We start from the raw sequence: 21818 nt of genomic DNA on the forward strand, positions 1-21818 counted from the left end.
TTACCTTATAAGTTACCTTTGTCAATTTTGTTCTGCAAAAAGAGAAAGAATAAAAAAAGGTTGACAATAATTGTTTATTCACCGGTACCGACATTTATATTGACCTGCTCGAATCAATATATGTCTTGAATCACCACATGGGGGTTGGTTTTGTTCATTTCATTCAAAATAATGCAGGTGACAGATTTTAGTATTTCGATAAAAGCTTCAACGGCAGACACCAAAGGTTGGTGTCAAGATGCGGCTTCACGCCAGGATGGTTTGTCAGAGTGACAACAGCAGACACAATACAATGTCTAGTTTTGGGTGGTTATGCTGCGGTTTGCGTCACAGAACAAGACGTCACTGTGGGTGTAGAAGGGAGTTGGGGGGGGGGGGGAGAAACTTACCCATTTTCATCCGAACTCTGGTAACCGTTTGTCTTTGAAATTATGGTGGTAGTTAGTGTTCCGTTGAAATCTTCAAACAAAAATAGAAAAGAATGTTTGTCCATTGAAACGTAATCAAATGCAGATTCAAAATGATGACAGAACTTGCTCTGTCGCCCTTATCTACTGCTACAGAGTTCAGTAACTCTATATGAAAGGTGTAATAATAGTAGTGCTGACAATCTCCACTTTATATATGGTAAGCCCATAATTTTGCAAAGTGTTCACATCGCAATTTGCCATGACTGCAGGATTACAAACTGTTGTAGACTTGAGTAAGTCTTAATCTTAACGTCTATACCGTTGAGTCTACTGAAATTGTGAGCTTTTTTGAGAAATTTGAATTTTATTGCTGAGTGTTCGTGACAAAATTACCGCTTAACTTAAAATTTAAATTCAGCCATAATACCAAACTACAAAACTCTTCTCATTATGGTAATGAACCAAAATTTACATAAATTACATTTATAATTTTTGACTTAATTGAAAATTAAGTCAGGACTTCACACCTGAACAAAAAGGTCCACTCACCGAATAATGCATTGAGGTACTGTAGAGCAAATGCAAGGTAACATTCACAATACTGTACACGGAATAGCAGTGGAACATGCGCTGTGCGTTACCCTACAGTTTTCATACTGTATACAGTGCAAATGCTGCGCTACCCTGCAAGGTTACTTGGGGCGTTAAGGTCACGATATTGTTGACATATCTAGCTTTGGACATAAAGGTTACATGGAAAACTTACCGATTTGACATAGAAGGGCTAGACATTAGCAAAAGGTAATGCTTAAGGCAGAAGTCTTACCTGGGTTTTCTTTCTTCCAGGCTTTAGCAATGGCGTCTTGTAAAGTCTCATCGTCAGTTCCATCGACTGGACCGGAAATGTAGAACTCGCGTATCTTGTCAGGGATACATCCACAGACTGTAAAACCTGCCTTGGCTAACTCAGTGTCGTACACTTCCTGGGAAGGCTCATCAACGTTAGCTATGCTGGAGTCCGCGTCGAGAACGGAGGCCGTGTAGCGGATCTTTGTTACCGAGGCCCTACGGCATGAGACCAATAATAAACATGAAGATTAATTCGTTAACTTGTAGGATTTGTCACAAAAACATATAGTGCGAGAAAATGCGGCAGTGCGAGAAAAACACCCTCATGTAACGATCGCATTTAATGTGGTCTGTCTAGTCGTGAAAATCTGAGGAGGGTACCTTTCCCGAAGGCAATGGTGACTTGAGTCCAACCCATATTAACTTTTGATCTCGAGTTACACACGTGTACTGTGTTACCATTTCGTCATCTAAAAGGCACCATTGAACAGTGGATTGTACCACTTAAGCCGAATCGTTCTGGACGCGACAAGGTTTCCAAGATAGAACAGTATTACATACCCGTCATCACCGCTGGTGTAATCGCCTTCCTGGCCGAGGATAGTCACAGACATCGCGTCCAGAGCCACCACTGTTGAAACACAAATGCTACACACATTAAACTGGCAAGACGCTTGAAGAACGCACCATCTTTATATGAAGTAGGTATCACCTAAAATGTCATTTTGTGCCAATTCCAAATATGGTTCTCATGATTGTTTTTTCCACATTTTGCATATACAAATAAAGATGGAGGGACTTTTGGGACTATAGAGGTACTATGGGGGACTTTTGGGACTATGGAGGTACTATGGGGACTTTGGGACTATGGAGGCACTATGGGGGACTTTTGGGACTATGGAGGCACTATGGGGACTTTTGGGACTATGGAGGCACTATGGGGGACTTTTGGGACTATGGAGGCACTATGGGGGACTTTTGGGACTATGGAGGCACTATGGGGGACTTTTGGGACTATGGAGGTACTATGGGGGACTTTTGGGACTATACTGAATATGCTGAAGCCTCTTGATGTTACAGCATTTTAGCTGCTAAACGGTCTCTTTATTGTTGCTATCTTAATACGAATATACGAATATATATCGTGTCTTGTGTCTTCGACATGATAATTTAGTGAGACAGCACTATATGAGCTAAATCTAAGTACTGACACTTGCTTTAAAAACTTAAAACTTAACATTAATGACTTAGTTTTGCTCAAACTCTTCAAGTTAACTTAAACAAAATTAATTGCTTTTGGGTTTTGCATTGGTGTAGACCTCTTATGGATGCAAACCTTTGTTCGTCGCCAGCCATGATTTCTTCAAGGCTTCTGCCAGATTTTCTGGTTTGTCGGTGGGCTTGTCCCAGACATAGAGCGAATACACACGGTGTGTGGGCAGTATTGATGGTGTCCATGGCGACAACTGTGACGTCACACTTTCTGAGGCCGGAAGTTGGGGCAGGAGCTGGATGTGTCACGCTGGGCCACAGATATTGTAAAATAAACTCTTGTGACACCTTGGCTGAAATAATAAAAGATAAAAAGTGGTATTATATAGATTTCGCTGAATCATTGTGTTATCCTTTTGGTATGTGAGTGTTTTAAGGTTTAAGTCAGTAACATGTTAATATCGTTTGTTTTTTAAACTTTGAATCTTTAACCTTTCGCTGTTCAATTAACTTCACGACTGAACAACAGACAACATATATGCTTTGATCCAAAGAATACATATATATTGTTTTTTGCAAGCATGTTGACATTTCATGATTTGATGTAAAACACCTCCTAATTGGTTCTCACCAAGGCGACCGTGTGTATCTTGACAAATGAGGTCGTCTGTTTCAAAGGTTTTGGGCGAGGGAATTTGACCCATATCTGAAGTAGGGCTGTTATTTTTTGAGGTCTCTCTATATCCCGATCCATAAAACAACCACCCCAATAAAGTAAAATGTTCTAAGAGAGAACGGCATAAAACAACAAACAAATAAATGTGTTAGATGGATACACTTTGCTCCTTCCTACGTTTCCAATAGATGATAACCTGATGAAACTCACCCTTTAACATCTACGAACTCTTCAGTGCTCTTAAAATCTATCATTGCCCCTGTAAAGGAGAATAACATACATTAGAAAAAAAGAGTCCAGACAGGGGTTACTCATGTACACGCTATTGACGGCTGTACTTTTACACATGGTAAACACAAATGTCAGCAAATGGGCGCGTTTGACAAGATGTTTCTCTTTTCTATGTAAACGTGTTAGAGATGAAGACACAGTTGTACGACCTTGTACATGTTAGGCGTACACAACAAACTTTCACGATGTTTTTTTGTGTTTTGGGCAAATTTACATTCTAACAAATGAACATGCATGTACACCTGTTCAGACTTTAAACAATCTGCTGAGAGAACTCTCGTAACAGGATATAACACGAACCCTACAGAGAATATGGGACACAACTCTTGATCATGAGGTAAGGTACACGCTCAATACTGGCCATGGACACATAGATCCTATGGCCATTCTCACTGTTTATCGGAGCGATCAACAACATCCCTGTGGCCATTTACGTATTTGTTTATTTATGTAATCATTGGTGTTTTACGCCATACACAAGAATACTTCAATTATAGGAAGGCATTGTGGTAGGCGAAAACCGAGCACAGCTGACAGACCTTCCCATGCACGACTGGAAAGCAATTATATAGACAAATCGTACATAAGGGTGTGTACTTAACAGAGTTGCGCATTTAAATCTTTAAACATGTCTTAGATTCTTGAAAATCGACAATATATGTTACACAGAGATACGAAATTAACAACAATGTTTAAAGTTTCGATAAATTTAGTCGATAAACCCTATGATTGGTAGAATATTACAAATACCTGGATATTTTGCTTTCCACATTTCCTCTATTTTCTTCTGAACTTCAATCGTCTCTGTATAAGACAAATTGCCTTCGATGTCTACGTGCTTTCGTCGTAAAGCTTGGCAAGCACAGACATCAATGGCATTGGATGCGAAAGACTGGGTAGTAGGTGGCGCTGTGTCCATGGGGCTTATCAAGTAATCTCCCCAGTTCACGAAGTACACCGCCTTCGACAGTTTTTCCCTGCATAGAGATAGCAAAGGACCTTTTCTCAATTCAGCTAATCTTTTGCAGTTTGAGGATTGCTCTAAAGTGAGGATAGTTGCACATTTGGTACAGATGTATAAAACTAATATCTAATCTTTATAAAATTATACAATAAGAAGTTTATTTTGCAAATGTATTTAGCATGTTAAACTTTAACAGCGAATATCATTCTCGCCATTTTAAAATTAGCTGATTAAATATTGAAAGCTCCTCAACATACCCACTAGTTGAATAGTACACTTCCGGTTTGGTGATGGTGACCGAAAGAGAACAGCCAGTGCATCCTGGGAAATTCCGGCTGAAACAGCATTTTATACACACTTAATTCCTGATGATTGTAAACTGATTTCAAAATTTTGAACATATGTGATTTTCTGGTGTTAATTAAAAATGCAAGACTGTAAGATCTCCAGCATCAACAGCAAACACGCACTTGTAAAATATTTATTTATTTGATTTGTGTTTAAAGTCGTCATGAAGAACCATTTACTTTTATGATGTGCAATAATATAATGAAATATGTACAAATTTCGAGATTTGCCATGGCTTTGTCAGATGTAATTCTAAAATGGTGTTTTTATTTGCCGATTTTAAGAGTATACAAACCTGGTATATTATTCTCCCATGTCGTGGTTATACCCCTAGCTAAGGGCATCTGGGCTTCTTTCATCAAAACGCTTTTGAGAATCACCGAATAGTGGAGATCGTACGGTCGAGCCTCATTCCTTTTGTATACTGGGTTGAAAACATTCTTCTCCATCAGCTTCGTCTGGAAAACGTTTCCGGTTGGTGGGGCGGATATCTCTGGGTAAAGGAACTCACCCTCCTTGGCGATGAAGTATGTTACAGCTGTGAGCTGAATTCTGGAATCAAAATTCAAAATTCACAGGAAGAATATTCATGATCTGTGAGAAAAATCAGTTTAATTTTACTAAAACAAGACATAATTCAGTTCAGTAGACAGCAAAAAGGTATTTTTCTGTCCTGTTAATTAAGCACAAAATATCTGTATTATTCTCCACAATGTGGTACCGAGAATCTACTACTATACTAGACAGAAAACAGAATTCGTCTATGCGACGTATATCTTCTTTCGCGGATTGCCTAACAGGCAATTTCAATAACAAACTATGGTATTAAGCGTACAAAGCATCAAATCATTGCACTTTCAGACTTGTTTCAGTTGCATCAAACGATCCTTAAAAGATAATCTTAACTGAATGATCAACTGTGACTATGTCCAGAAAGGGAGCGAGGAGGCGTTTTAACATCCCTGAGATTCAATCATATATACATAAATAAAATTAAAACAAAATATTTACTTACCCGTAAATTCCAACATGTCTTTGTTTCCGAACAACGTATACCTTCACATAGCAGTTACAATCTTTGATATCTGTAAGGTAGAAAACAAAACATGTAAACCTAGTAGGTAAAGGTCGTTTGTTTCAAATAATGTATACTTGGGCACTTTTGGAGATCCTATATGGCTGCTGCGAAAGAATGGACTGTTCAGAGTTGGGAGTTACCATGCCGCATTACGTTGGGGAGAGTGCTATTAAAGTGCCATAAAACATTGTATAAAAAAAAAGCGAAATGATCGAATACAAGAAATGAAAAAAAAATATATACAAATAAATAAATTAAATAAAGAAGTCAAGAAATAAGGTTATTTAAATTATTTGATATATAAATAAATTAAGTAGGAATTTGAGAATTAACAATGCCGGACACTACCTTCGCTTCCCTCGGCCCAGGCGTTGTAGATGGCTTCTTCCACGTGATTACTAAGATCTCCAATGAGGTAGAGAGTATAAGAATTTTCTGTGTCAAACAACGTGCTGTTTTCCCTGTACACAGTCAGCTCACCATCACCGTTTTGAGTTAAGATATCGTTCAGGGTGTTCCACACCTCTGCTGTAGAATTCGTCATATTAAAGCTCATGGAGTCGCAGTTGACTGTGTACATAACCTTTATGACTTCCTTCCTGGAATTTACCAAAACATTTAGAAAGTAAGCAAAATTAAATGGAAAACTTAAAAGCAGTGAAATTAAGAAAAAGAAAAAGATATAGACATGGAGATAAAAGATGAAAGATAAAGAATACAAACTCACCCATTCTCATCAATCTGGGATTCCTTTCTCACTACATCTACCTCAAGCCTCGAACAGTTTTGTGCAGCTGTGGGTTAGAAAAGAGAAAAGCGTTCATTTAGTTTAGCTAATTAGGTGGTGCGTATTATATTCACACACCTCCTCTCTGAAACATCCTTTAGATTTGCCAGAAAATGATATATAGTTTGTCTGCCTCGTATACAACTGTTGCCTGTGCACCGTAAAGTTACAGCGTCGAATTCCTATAACTATCTATTTTTACATGATCATAGTATCTTCATTATAATATTTATTGATTTATTTATTTATTTGATTGGTGTTTACGCCATACTCAAGGATATTTCACTTACGCGACGGTGGTCAGAATTATGGTGGCAGGAAACCAGGAAGAGCCCGTGCAAAACCCACGAACATCCGCAGGTTGTGGCCATTCATCATAATACTATTTGAATTTGTGAATATGCTACCCACTTTTTTGCGAATGGATTAACTTAACAGAAAATACTGGGACCCATCCACATGGGCCAAATTAATAAGTGGAAATGGTAATTAATAAGACTACATGGCTCACGCAATATATCCTATATTAAGTTAAAGACTCGAGAGAGAATTGTTTAATTTTTATTTGTGTTTACCCTCAGTACTGTTCCTTATCGCCTCCTCGAGAAATTCTTTAAGGACATCGTTATCAATGTAACTATTGTTTCCGGTAAAATAGATCACGTGGTGGTTGTCGTATTCGGTAAGATTTCCGGGGTTGGCCACAGTCACTTCTCCGGAAACATCCGAGGTGAAGTATCGAGTAAGTTCCGGTAAGCCAGGTCCAGGCTGTACGAACGGGTTGTTCAGTTCGTCGTTCACCAGCACGAAGTAAATGTACCGTGTTATTATCGACCTGAATGAAAACAGGAAACCAAAACAGTTAGAAGCGGAGAAATAATAAGTCTTAATCTCGAAAATTCCCGAGTTATCTCGCGCTAAATTAACGAAACCTTAGAAAAGTATTTTTCTTTTAAAATAAAACTTGAATTACAGCCGTGATAATGACGAATAGTCCAGAGAGGGAATTAGTATGTGTAGTTTTATATATTAACGACAAATTACAGACTGCACTGATTCACATATCTGAGATGAGGGTAAGCCAATGGAAAGACATGAAAGTTAAAAACACAGAATTCAGTGTAACGATACAATATTTATTTAAAATATTTATTCACAGAATGAGAAACATATTCATTTTTGCAACATCTCTAACTCGAGCATTGTTTCAAGCCGAACGATTAGAAAATGTACAAATAGAACGTCTGCATTGTTGTCGCATAGGCATAAATTGCCCTGTCCTTCTATCTGCTATGCGCTGTGCGCATGTCTGCTGATTATACCTCAAAACTGCTATCTGACTTATTATTTCTGTATTTCTCTGGACTTACCCGTCTCTGTCCAAGTAGCGAACTCGTCGTGGAATATGAATAACGAACGTACACTCACAGTTTTGGTATTCTGAAACACATCCAGGAATACATTTTCATTAGACAAAAGACAAACAATCACCTTCGGTCCGGACAGAACACAGATTAGAAAATGTAGTTAATGCACAGTTTGAAACGAATTGGTATTCGAACAAACGTAGGGGTACTGACACACGAAGGATATTCACACACGAAGTAACATTCACGAAGGAAGTAGTATTCACAAAGCAAGTGGGATTCACAGGATTCAATACTGCAATTCAAGCTTTACATATATGTCCAGTTTGTTTGAGCGAAGGCGTGAATAAAATAATACTGAGCGATTTTGCCAGTTTAAAGCATTTTTAGCCTAAGCTGTGTAGTTTAATATTCATTTCTATAGTTTCAATGACGTCTGGAGGGAAATCTGCTATCGTGTTACTCATGTATGGCAAGACATCAATGGTCTGACCAGCTTGGACCTGAGTCATCATTGCGCGGCAAAAAGTAAACGCAAAAGATACTTAAACTTATTATCTATTACCTGGATATTTTGCCTGCCAAGCTTGGATGAGTTTTGTTGTCACCGTTCTCACAGTGTCGGTTCTCTTTGCCTTATAATACAAGTCATAATGGTACATATATCTCCAGGGCTTTGGGCCTTCATATATTCTGATATTGTAGCCTCGGTTTCTAATGGCTTCTCCAATAGACTCGATGGTCGGAGGCAGAAGGGGCCCATCTAGACCCTCAACCAAACTGGCATTGTACACAAGTTCGCCAACATTTCGTCTGTTGAAAGAAGGAAAGCAGATTCATGGTCAGGAAATGTTGACAGAATTTATCCCTCAAGAAACACTGATGGCGTGTGGTTAAAATTGGTAAAACACCCCAATGTTTGAAAAGTATACAAAGGATAACATATTGGAAGGTACTTTTGCAGGAAAGGATTGTTCAAACAGGGTACACCCCAAAAGTATATACCTTTCGACAACAGAGCTTTGTCCACCATATGTATCAATTAACACATAACGTCCCATGATAATACAACTAATAAGTACTGATTGCCTGAGCAAATTTATTCACGTAAAGAGATGTATTCCTTTGTATAATTTGCTGGGAACTTAATTTCAACATATAGTAAGTTGGATATTTTGAACTTTCTTTTTAGTGCGCAATTAGCCTATATACAGCAGCCTGGGAAGGTAGTGATATATGATTATCGCAACGAAATCTAGAACTTGCCCTGTCCGTGCCTGTAACGATGGCAGCTATTGTACTAATCGGTATGCAATTTATAAAGTAGGGGATATGCTCATATTCCTAAAAACACGATTGTATTTTCAACACAGTAAAACTGTTCACGGCGTGTCATGGTAATCGTTAGGACACTGTTACGGCGTTTTGCCATGACATGCGCATCAATCTAGTCGGGTTCAAACTTTGTATTCCAACTTGTCATTTGAAATTTGTGCGTATATCGTTTTATGGATAAGATCTTAACGTGTTATTGCTAAACTGGTTATCTGATTAAACATAAAAAGCCCATACTTTTTTCATTAGTATATAGGCGAGTTAAACGTGTTTCAACTGGCCCTTTAATTACATAATCCGTACCTTAAACGAGTCAAAATCAGGCCCAGCAGAAAAAGTTACAAATTGCGATGGATATATCAGAACAAATCGTTTCGTCGAAACAACTCACCCTCTTGGGTCCAAAGTGTCGTATTTTTCCAGGCGTTGAATTCGTATACTCGTCTGCTGGACACCTATAATTAGAAGAGTGAATGATTATGGCTTAACGCCACATGGATACAATTAGAAGACGACACCGTAATAAAAAACGCAGTGACTTATTACGTAGTTTGTGACAACAGTTTATGTCCACCTTTCTGTATCCCTCTCCCCCATCCCAACTTTTTATTTCTCTTTTCATGTCCAGTTTTAAACACCTTCATATTTCAGCTACAATTTCATACTCCTCACAATACAGATAAAACACAAAAAATCGGTAAAAAAAAACGCACCCCACGAAGAAAAACAACAAAAGTAAATAAGCGGCTCTATGTAATTGAGCTCCTTGTGTGCAGCATATTCAATCCTGAAGTATCTGGCCTGGTATTTACGAGGCAACGGATCATGCAGTTTTTGTAAATTACTATACGCAGTGCCACGCGTGCAGGCATTGGATTAGTTTTAGATTGAACCAAATAGTTAACTATTTGTCATGAAAGTAACTCAATTACTTTTGTTTACCTGTCAATGGGTTTTGGATTTAGGATTTGTGGGGTAAGATGACCTCGTTTGCAATGTGCATTACGTCATCAATGGAATGCGTATGTCAAAAATGAAAATCAGCACCTGGTAACAACGATGGGTACACAAGGTGGAGGAGTACCAAGACTACCAAATGCGAATACAACAGATTAAAGCAAAGAGTGTAACACTAGGGCCGCTTTATTGATAGTTGGCAAATGTTCACAGGTAACACGTGAAACCCGGCCTATTGGCAGTTTACCTTAGTTAGGGTATTATTCTAACCGTGTGTGTAATTGCTGAAAAAACCAGCTAACAAAAATCGAGCAGCATGGCTCAGGCAAAATTAGGTACAAAAAATACAGTATTAACTAGAATATATTTCACGTTACCAGTATAGAAATATTTCAGTAACAGTGACACGATTATCAACTGGCTCAGAGTATCAAAATTATCAATTGGGGAGTCATTTGTTCAGAATAATAAGATTGTCTGAAGTTACTTCCAAAGCATACCAAAATTGTCGAGTCTGGAGTCATTTGTTCATGATAATAAGATTGTCAATTGTGGAGTCATTTGTTCAGAACAATAAGATTGTCAATTATGAAATGACTTGCTAAGAGTACCAAAATGACCAATTGTGGAGGTTCTTGCCTAGAGAACCAAGACTGCAACTTTGTCACTACGAAGTCATATGCTAAAGTTCTTGGTCATTGTTGGTCTCGAACTTATTCCAGCCTTTTTCACATGCAGTGCCTATAAATTGTTTTGTAGTTTTAAGAGGGCATGCGATTCACAGATGCATTGGATATGTACCAGGGGTTGCTCTACTGATTACTTTTCTTGGTTCTACTAATTGTTTTTACTGTTTAGAAATTGTACTTAAATAGGTGCTGAAGAATTTTCCATTCATACGACCGCCATGGGTAGAGGAAAACATGCAGAAACTGGTGGAAATCAGTATCGTTAGACCGGCACAAGATCTGATAAAGCATAAATAAAGCTGTTATCGAGGGATTTCCTGGAGCTGAGATATTTAGACAAGGTACTCACCTCTTGCTAGGTTTCTCAGATATATGCCATAACGCAGGATATCAATAATATGCTCCTCGTCCAAAAACTTCCACCATTTGTAGACATAGATTGTGCTGACGAAACCTGTAACAAACACAATACATAAAACAATAGGATAATGGATTAGACAGAAAACCGAACAAATATTTTTGGCCATTTTCATCCCACTAATACTGAACCAATGCAGCAATTTTACAGCTGAAAACAAATTTAAAAAATTACCCGTGGTTTAGAATATGATGTATCGGTATTCCCAATCCGCTTTTCATACAAAGAGCTATCGTGCTGTACTGACTCGTATTGCGTTGAAACAGAAAAGAAATGTTGGAGACCTATATCAAAGTTTACACAGTTCAAAAAGGAATTTTCGTTCTTTAGTGAATTTACTCACTAGTTGATGGTGGCGTTGTGACAACAGGCGTTGTTGTTGTTGGCTGTTCTGTTGTCGTTTTGGTTGTTGTTGCTGTGGTTGAAGTTTCAGTTTCCGTCGGTATGGCGGTGGTTTTCGTTGTTGTAGGCGTACTGTGTTTAACATCAGATGACGTAGGGACTGATGATATCGATGACGTTGTGGAGTTTGAAGACATATTGTCATCAGTTATCATCTGTATATTATCCGTGGTAGTTTGAGTAGTCACGGTGGTAGACTCTGTCATGCCAGACGTTACATTCGTTACATTTGCAGAACCTTGCTGCTCAGTGACCACGGGAGCATTCGGCGTCGTAGAACCAGTGTAGCGTGAAGAAGAATAATTACTTGTTGCTTGGGGGTCAGTGACAATAACTACTGGAGTGAACGAAGAATTTGTTGGGTCCAGTGTTGGAAACGGAGTAGACGATATCGTTGTACTGTTGTCGGTGACGTTAGTCGTAGGGCTAACTCTCGTGGGAATGACAGCGATTCTTGATTCGCAAAAATATCCCGTGAATCCAGTGAGGCAAGTACACTCAAAACTAGTCGTTCTTTGTACACAGATTCCATTGTTTTGACAAGAATCGAACCTACAGACTTGGGGTTGCGTTGTTTCACTTGCGGCTGTCGTATTGCTCGATGGCATCACCGTTGTTGTGTCATTATATTGGCAAACATTTCCCAAAAATCCGGGTTTGCAACGGCACTCAACACCATTTTGCAGCTGCACGCATGCGCCATCGTTTAAACATGGCTGGGCAGAACAAAGTAAAGCGCCGGTGGTCAGATTGGTTGTTGTGCTGTCACTTACTGGAACTGGTGTCGTTGTTGTGCTGTCACTTACTGGAACTGGTGTCGTTGTTGTGCTGTCACTTACTGGAACTGGTGTCGTTGTTGTGCTGTCACTTACTGGAGCTGGTGTCGTTGTTGTGCTGTCACTTACTGGAACTGGTGTAGTTGTTGTGCTGTCGCTTACTAGAACTGGTGTCGTTGTTGTGCTGTTGCTTACTGGAACTGGTGTCGTTGTTGTGCTGTCACTTACTGGAGCTGGTGTCGTTGTTGTGCCGTCACTTACTGGAACTGGTGTCGTTGTTGTTCTGTCACTTACTGGAACTGGTGTCGTTGATATGCTGCTTTCACAGAGGTATCCAGTATATCCATCAGGACAAAAACACTCAAACCCGCTTGGTAAGTGTACACAAACGCCATTATTCAAACATGGGTCAGACCTACACAGATCACCTGAAGTAATCTGCACACCAGATGGCGTCGTACCTCCGGTCACAACAATTGCAGTTTGGTTAACCTCGCACAGATCCCCGGTGTACCCGTCCGCACAGTCGCATTCAAACCCGCTAATAAGCTCCACACAATTACCATCATTAAGGCATGGACGAGAACTACATTCGAAAACTTCTTGCTCGCAGTAGTTACCCGTGAATCCTCTTGGGCAGCAACAGGAGCCGTTAAAGCACTGTCCACCGTTGCGACACTCGTTCTCCGGGCACTCGGGGTCAGTGTTCGGGGAGAGGAATCGCTCTTGACAAGAAACGCCTGCCCAGCCAGCCAGACAGATGCGCTCTCCTGTGCTGTAGTGACAATCATAATGTCCCTCGGCGCAGTTGTCAGCCGGGGTGCAAACGACGTCACACCCGGGACCGTACCTGTTCTGAGGGCATACCGTGTTCGTGATAGGGTTGGTGGCGTTCCGACACGAAGGACCGTTATATCCTTGAGGGCAAAGACAAACTGCACCGACGTTTTCATCAACAATACATGTCCCTCCGTTGTCACAAGCTAGACTGTCACAGGGGTTCACCGGCGGTGTTGTTGTCGTCTGGACATCATCTATTTCTATAAGCTCGCAGTTCCTGCCTGAGTATCCTGAAGGACAATCACACAAAAAGTCACCGATTCTGTCCCTGCATTTTCCACCGTTCACACAAGGGTTGCTGTCACATTCCAGTATCTCAATGTGACACAGTCTTCCCGTGTAACCGGCTGCACAGCAACAGGTGGAGTTTTTGCAAAATGCACCATTTCTACAAAAACTATCGGGACACTCGGCGTCCGGCACATAACTAGTGTTTCTCGTGTCACAATTCTGGCCCATCCATCCTTCACTACAGAGTTTCTCACCTGTCTTAGGATCACAGGTGAAATATCCTGAGTCGCAACCAGGGTCAGACTTACAATACACCGAACACGAGGGCCCGTAATAGTTTGGCTCGCAGAACGGCCTCGGCGCCGGCGTTGTCGTTGTGGACTGTGTCGGTGTGGTTACTGTGGTGGTGGGTCGTGTTGGTGGCGTATTTAGAGACTCACAAAATTCACCTGTGAATCCCTCCACGCAGGCACACTGGAAACTGTCCAGGGTTCCTGGGAAACACATGCCGTTATTCAGACAGGGGTTATCGGCGCAGGTTTTACGTCTCTCGCATGTGGGCCCGGAGAATCTGAAATCGTTAATTTGCCTTGGGTCAAACCACTTAACACAAGATCACAGTTGCATCATGCTTACACTTCGTGGGCTCGCTGTATTTGGATCTATTCGTCGAAACAGACGTCAACCAAGATGGATGTTCCAGGTCAATAATAGCAAGGCCAGTCCCCAAAACGTTTAACCCAAATTACTAAAGAACTAAGAAAGTATATAAAGTGGGGAATTAGGATGTAATCATGCAGAGAGAAGCAGTCAACAGTTTCCAGTAATGTTGGAAAGACGCAAGGTGTTTTCTGGGCAGATAAATGAGATCAGTTCACCAAACTAATGACAAATCAGTTCAGTCCCAATATACCTACTCGTAGTATATATGACTTTATTAAAATATTTCTTTACTCATTTTAATGGCGCTTAACGCCGTACTCATAACACTCGACGGGCATATTTATGGATGGGGAAAACCTGGGTGTACCGAGTACCTGACAAATCTCAAGTTAAAAAAAACGTAGTCGACCTCAGCTTCCAACTGGATTCAAACTTGCAACCTCAATGGGAAGCACAATGTAAGTGTTATATGCTTCATTCGCAGAATACTTACAGGAGTGGACAGGAGCAGAGGAAGGAATTTGGCTGAGGCTGGGTGCAGGTGCCGCCATTGACACACGGGTTCGAGGCACATTCATCCACATCCTGATCACAGAAGTCGCCGGTGTAGCCCGCATCACAGCAGCAGTAGTACTGAGAAGCGTTAGCGCCTTGGGGTACACACGTACCACTGTTACAGTTCTGATCTGTAAACAGAGAAAGGAAGATTGGTGGGGATTTGGACGAAGGGTACTATGCAATGTTTGTGTTGTACATGTATACATAGCATAACTAGTAACGATTTGGAGAAAAGGTATACATTGGAAATTTCGAAACATATGTTCATATATATGGTATTATATATCACACTATGCCTTTGATTCAGGCCGTTTTACGAAACATTAATGCCTTCATGTGTGGCCTTGATTTAAAAGGCACCAACTTTTTCTTTTATATATAGATCTGAATGTCTATGAATTCACCAAACTGAAGGATCACATCGCCTTTAACCGTGAACAGAAGTCCTCCAGCGAACAACCATGGCGAATGTTAAACTTCCGGATAGAACAAATCACAATATTGACCTCTGGCGAACCACCAAGATAAATGTAAAAATTCTTAACAGAACAAGTCACAATATTGCCCTCCAGCAAACAACCATGATAAAGACAAAACTTCCTAACAGAACAAGTGACATTAATGCTCTTCAGCGAACACCCATAATAAAGGTAATCCTTCCAAACAGAACAAGTGACAATATAGCTCTCCAGCAAACAACTATGATAAAGGTAAAACTTCTCAATAACAAATCACAATAATGTCTTCACTACATTGGTATATTCAGGTGTTTATTTTTAGGTTTTACCTGGAGAACAATCTTCAAATCCTGGAATCCTTGTGGCGCAGTTGCTTCCGGTCCACCCTGGCAGACAAATATTCTCTCCGGTCGTTTTATTACATTCATAATGTCCGAGACAGTCATTTTCGGGTACACAGTTGACAGAACAGCTTGGCCCGTAAAAGCTGACGTCGCAGTAAGCCTCCAACGCTACGGTTAACCTATAAGTAAATATCAAGTTATAAGGCACATTTTTCATGTACAATCATACCTCGACAATCTTATGACATTTGACGATAAATGTAATAAACGAGGTCAGCGAAAGTAAATTCACAATTATACATTGGTTACATTCCGTTACTCTGTGTTTCTAAAAGAATAAAAAAAAACTGCACATACGAGCGTATCTTGATATTACTTGTCAGATATCATCAAGCGTAACATGCGATAACCGCCATTTATTTGAGTCTAATTAAGTCTTCACTAACCAGTATTTTATTTATTCGTTGATATAATTCATTGGTGCGTTACTCAGTATACAACAATATTGACCAGCATTATGGTGGAATGAAACAGCGCCGAGCGTGGGGGAAACACACGACTATCCGTAGCCAGGTGTCAGAGTTTCCAATTGAGAACTAAAAGTGACCCCATTTGGTGAGAAACTGATGGGTCAATGTTCTGCGCAAGCTCGCTAACCATTTGTCCTAGATGCAGATTGTATAAAGACCATGGTATTTCCTTTGTACCGGGAACTTTGGGGTTTTCACATGTATGAACTTTCGGGTTTTCAGACATATGTTTTTTTCGTGGCACAAACAAATCAACGAAGGAAGGCAGTAAATCTGTCGGAGCTGTACTTACCCTGATGGTATAGTGGGTCGAAGGCCCACCAGTGTTAGCGGGCTGTTGTAATCGGCTGGACTTGGAGACCAGTCAACGGCAGGCTCTGGGTCGGTAAAATCAAATCTGAAGTCGTCTATCAGCTCATCGATTCCCGTGTCTTGATCATAGATCATGATTTTCACCTGAACTCCTCCCTGTAATCAACAAAACCAAGCTTCATGGTTCAGAAATTTTATTTTGACTTGATTTTACCAGATTGGTGGTAACAGTCGTCCAAGGTTCGTTCTAAAAGTTCGTCGCAACGCATGTATAATGTTTACTTATCTCCCCACTATGCGTTGCCATGGAAATTACGCCAGACGTAGGCTGCGTCTGCTTCACAAAACAACCCCCTACTGTAGGCTATTATAATATACTCACCTCCCACGTTTGTAGGCTGACAGGGAAAGGATTAGGAAGACCCCCCAGGAATGACGAAGGAAAATCAAAACTCCCCTGTTCAAAGGCCACGCCTCCTAACTCGTACCTTCCCAGTGGACATGTCTCTATGTCGTCAGTGCTGAAGGGACAGAAACAAACAATGACTATGACAACGTGTGGCAAGCATTGAGGTTGAGGGTTTAAATGCTGACTATACTATGGAGCAGCGCTATGGAGGAAGGTGCGGTGAACATTGGGATTGAGGGATTTCAATGCTGGCTACACTGTGCAGCATCGCTATTGGTAGGTCGACAATGAGACCTGGTTGCAAAGAGGGGAAATCGTCGTGATAACCCTAGATCTTCCTTATGCAATTATTCAAAATGTTACAAACGTAATACTTTGATATTTCGCACACATTATTTAATGGATATTATAGACAGCTTTATTAACCATTTCAGCATCACTAATGAAACTGTATATGAACAAATATAAATGTACCACATCCCAGACTCGTGATGCAACTCGCCTCACAGTGTGCATTAAAAATGCAATTATTCCTAATGTTTCAAACATCAGACTTTGATATTTCACCCACATTGTTTAATGGATATTGAACATCTTTCATGTAAATCTCAGCACCTTAGTGGAAATAGTATTTAACAGGAACAAATTTAAATGCATGAAATGTACCGCATATCAGACATTTAACGTCACTCTACCTGGCTAAGTAATTCACATGTCTCCTCTCCGATCGTATGTGGGAAGCTCTGCATAAAACTGCGGATGGTGGTGGGTTTCCACCGGGCTCTGCCCGGTTTCCTCCTACCATAATGCTGGCCGCCGTCATATAAGTGAAATATTCTTGAGTACGGCGTAAAACACCAATCAAATAAATAAATAAATAAATAAATTCACATGTCAGGCTTGTACTTTACTGTTTTCTGCTGGTTTTATTCTGTTTCACCTATGGTGCTGAAATTTTTCATGAAACATATCCAATATGCATTAAATAATGTGTGTGATCAATATCTGACGTTTTAAACATTTTGCATAATTGCGAAGAGCGTTATTTTCACTGGCCCACACGATATACGTCAGCTTACAGCAAACCAGTGAAAAGCTGTATGTAGATTTCATGGTTTATATCTGTGTGACTATATACGTTTTCACCTTTCATTTCGTAGATGTTTTAGTGATTAATCATTGGTTTTTAAAGTTTAACTGTAGCTATAGAAGCGGTCCGTTATATGTGACTACCGAAGAGGTGGCTCAAGCGAATGGAATGTTGCCTGTTACGACACTACACTACGCACCCGTACAGTTCAAACAGTTCATCCGGTATGCCCGTCCACACAGATGAAGGGCTTTGAACAACAGTGACAGTGAGGTAGAAAAGGCTGCGCGTCACATCCAGACCATTGTTATGTGCCTACGTGAACAAATGTGTACCTTTGCCCTGGTATTTTCTCGTGGCTTTTGTATACGAGTTATGGTGTTCGTATACATACTGGTCGTCGCTAGAAGACCAACCTCTGAGAACAATAAGAAATTTAGGGTGTTGCTCACTTGGTATCCTGTTTGCTCTATATATATGTGTACTGCGGATGATATACTTGAAAGTTCTGACGCGCCGGGAGATATAACAGTAGTTTTGTTTTATGAATTAAAAATATAAAAAATATCTAGATGTGTAACTATGTGACTTTAAAAGGCATCTCAGGCCAAAATTTTGACGTAAATAAAAATATTCCAAAACCATGCCTGTATCAAGTGTGGACATATACACGTTTATTTCGTTCTTTCATGTTCTTTACGTTCTTTCACAAACATGGTATTAATTACAATTGTTAAGCATGTCTGACATGTATACCGTGATACTGAGGTGCACATAGAGGTTTGTGTCCCACATCCCTCCCCGTCCCCTGACTCTCTCTCACACACCACGGCTACACCGGGCCTGTTTGATACCAAATATACACGTGGATACATGACCGAGAAATTTAATTAACGCGTGATTCTGTTACAAGCCTATCCTGGGAGGTGGGTTTAAGTTGAGTCACCCGAGTATACACCTGAATGCCAATTAAGATTGAGAGGTTAACGCCCTACCATCAGCACCCCAACCAAACTATCAGCCATGCGCTATATACAGATTACTGTTGAGTTGCACTGCACATCTTACTTAGCAATCTGTTGCTCAACTGCATCTTCTCTGTCATCGTTAACAAAAGTACACTTACGTCACACAACTCTCCCGATGAAGAAAAAGGTACAAAAATTGAAAAGAAAAAGATGGCCAAAATCAATTCCTGGCTCTGTGATAGATCTGTAGAATCTTGTGACATCTGAATTAACGCGAATATTAAACCGCAGAATGGGGTTGTTACAAGTATCTCTATAAAATTAAAGAGGCTGAACCGAAGATTTTTTGCCAAAAATTCCATATTGGCTAATCAAATCAAATTTTCTGTGTCCACCACGAATAGCTCAAATCATTGCTTTTCAGTAAATGTTAGATCCGTACCCGTACTATATACGTCTATGCATTGTTTATTTATGTATTTATTTGATTGGTGTTTTACGCCATACAAAAGACTATTTCACTTATACGACGGCGGCCAGAATTATAGTGGGAGGAAACCGAGTAGAGCCCGGGGAAAACCCACGACCATCCGCAGGTTGCTGGAGGTCCTTCCCACGTACGGCTGGAGAGGAAACCAGCATGAGCTGAACTTGAATTCACAGCGACCGCATTCGTGAGAGGCTACTGGGTCATTGCGGTAACCACAGACGAGACTGATACTTTGTGAAAGGTAATTATTTGGGCCATTCTAAAATATTAGGTCAAATTCGATTGAATTCTTTTTCCAAATATCTCCTCTTTAATATCTTTCCACACTCACCCATCAATCAAGTTTTGCCAGTACCGGGAAGTAATATAATGATCAACGAACTGCAGATGTAAAACAGGCGATATTCATGCGCGTATATATTTAAGAAATATTGCATGTTTTATTTATGAACGGGCTCTTGTATATGCTCATTCGGATTTATTTATCCGCGTGATTTCATTTCTTAAACTCTTTTATCAGTGTCATTGGGGAGGAAAAAAATATTCGTAAATATCGGAAGATTTCATGTCATGCGTGGATGCTTGTATAAGCTTACGTACAACTCCCGCCTGTCTGTTTTATCGCGGCCACTTGGGCAGTTGCTTGTGTGCCGAGGCTTGTCTTGCGATCCGCACGTACGTTTCACGTACACCTTTAGCCGTTTAGAACACCTGAGACATACCTGTTCAGATGATCTATGCACACTCGTACTCTGTGATCACAACCTCCCGTACACTGCCCAGAGCGGTATTCTCCGTCACAGCAAAACAGGTTGTACTTGAATTTCAGCGGATTTTCATAGCGTAAGAATTTTATGGATAGTTTGCCATCAGACGATATTTGAACTATCTGGAAGCAAAACAGAGAGAGAAAAAAAAAACTTTGAAAATTGTATTATACACAACTGCCAAACAAATATATCGCAAAAGATGATCATGGATGAAAAGATTTATTTCAATATTTGCTTTCCTTTGAGATACATTCAAAAAGTGTTTTCAGATACACTTTAAAATGTTATAAAAATTACTTAACATTACATGTTACTTCTTACGCTTAAGCTATTCAGCTGCTATATGACAAATTATGTCCTTAATATAGATCAGTTTTGAAGAGACCAATTGTTAATTTAATACAATAAGGTGAAAACTGACAAACATGAAAAAAAGAATGTCATGCCTTACCTGAGACTGTAGGGAGAGAAGGAATATAAGCGCTGGTAAAAATCCCGGTATAATAGCCTTCATGGTACCCATCTTTCTCTCCGCCTCAAAATTAAAATATATCTGAGCACTTTTTTGTAATGCGATTGTATATATAGGCACCATTAAAATATCCCGTATGCATTGAATTACGCCTACTGAGAGATGCGTCAGTCATCAGGGCTTGCCTTACAAAATAATGGCTTGTGGGCAGGTTACCGCACCACACCACGTCCGGACATGCGTACTAACTACCAGGCGTTGTCATATTGTGTGTTTAGAGACACTGACAGGTATTCCCGTCCCGTGTCTCAGCTTGCTGACGTCATGCCTACACGCTGGTGCACGGGTCAGCGTAAAAAATAACTGCCGTTAAATTCAAACTGGGTAAATCGGAGGATGGGCCTGGAAAAACCTCTACGTCTGTTCCTTTTTTTTCTCTCCTCATCCCGTAAAAAGTTTAAACGGATTGACAAAAAAGCGGGAGCTAAGAGAAAAAGACCGTTGTTAACCTTTGTCGTTGCTCGACTTATCTAGGATGTAATAAGAGAGCGTGCCAGGGATAAAGGTGCTTCTAGACACAGATATGTTAAGGAGCTGCAGGCTTTAGGCTGCCTAATACAATAGCTCATTTGATCGGAACTAGAACGCCCAGCGTTGTCTTCCAGCTGTTCTTTGGTCATGACATTGTAACGATCTGCAAGGAGAACAGGAGAGATTACAGCAGGGTTTAAGGTCGAGTTGGATTTGTTGAAGAAAGCTGAACAGAGATGGGAACAAGACACAACGCAACATTGGGTCCGATGATAGAGAGCTACTTCCATTCACTTCAATATTTTATATATGTTATTTTATTTATTTATTTATTTATTTATTTGATTGGTGATTTACGCCATACTCAAGGCTATTTCACTTATACGACGGCGGCCAGCAATATGGTGGGAGGAAACCGGTTAGAGCCCGGAGAGCATCCACGACCATCCGCAGGTTGCTGGCTGGCCTATGTTATTTTAAAATAAATATTTACACTTCATATGTTTCCCGCGCTCATGGACATTTATATCGACACGTTATACCATTCTATGAATAAGTTTACTCTGAATGAATTATAACAACAACCGCTAAAT

At 40.2% G+C, this 21818-nt stretch overlaps 2 protein-coding genes across 2 annotated transcripts in view; both read right to left on the reverse strand.

The window, feature by feature from the left end:
• The window catches only part of LOC135470607 (uncharacterized), a 5470-nt gene extending 737 nt beyond the window's left edge, over positions 1–4733 (reverse strand). Inside the window, exons 1-8 of the mRNA XM_064749644.1 lie at positions 4660–4733; positions 4189–4415; positions 3358–3406; positions 2596–2824; positions 1821–1890; positions 1237–1475; positions 390–459; positions 5–32 (exon numbers count right to left, since the gene is read on the reverse strand). Of these exons, the coding sequence (XP_064605714.1) occupies positions 5–32; positions 390–459; positions 1237–1475; positions 1821–1873 (390 nt within the window). The 5' untranslated portion in view covers positions 1874–1890; positions 2596–2824; positions 3358–3406; positions 4189–4415; positions 4660–4733. The remainder of the gene's footprint in view (positions 1–4; positions 33–389; positions 460–1236; positions 1476–1820; positions 1891–2595; positions 2825–3357; positions 3407–4188; positions 4416–4659) is intronic.
• On the reverse strand, positions 2734–21506 carry LOC135470608 (uncharacterized). Its single transcript, XM_064749645.1, has 19 exons — positions 20674–21506; positions 20175–20341; positions 16878–17016; positions 16476–16651; positions 15639–15832; positions 14787–14979; positions 11725–14201; positions 11313–11417; positions 9709–9772; positions 8548–8795; positions 7986–8055; positions 7191–7450; positions 6556–6622; positions 6177–6427; positions 5766–5835; positions 5046–5302; positions 4189–4479; positions 3358–3406; positions 2734–2824 (listed from the first exon to the last, which is right to left on the reverse strand). Exons 1-19 carry the CDS (start codon positions 20743–20745, stop codon positions 2734–2736), a joined length of 5241 nt encoding a protein of 1746 aa, XP_064605715.1. The 5' UTR covers positions 20746–21506.
• Between the last annotated feature and the right edge of the window lie 312 nt (positions 21507–21818).

Source organism: Liolophura sinensis, chromosome 7 (assembly GCF_032854445.1).
Source record: "Liolophura sinensis isolate JHLJ2023 chromosome 7, CUHK_Ljap_v2, whole genome shotgun sequence".
Classification (NCBI taxonomy): Eukaryota; Metazoa; Mollusca; class Polyplacophora; order Chitonida; family Chitonidae; genus Liolophura; species Liolophura sinensis.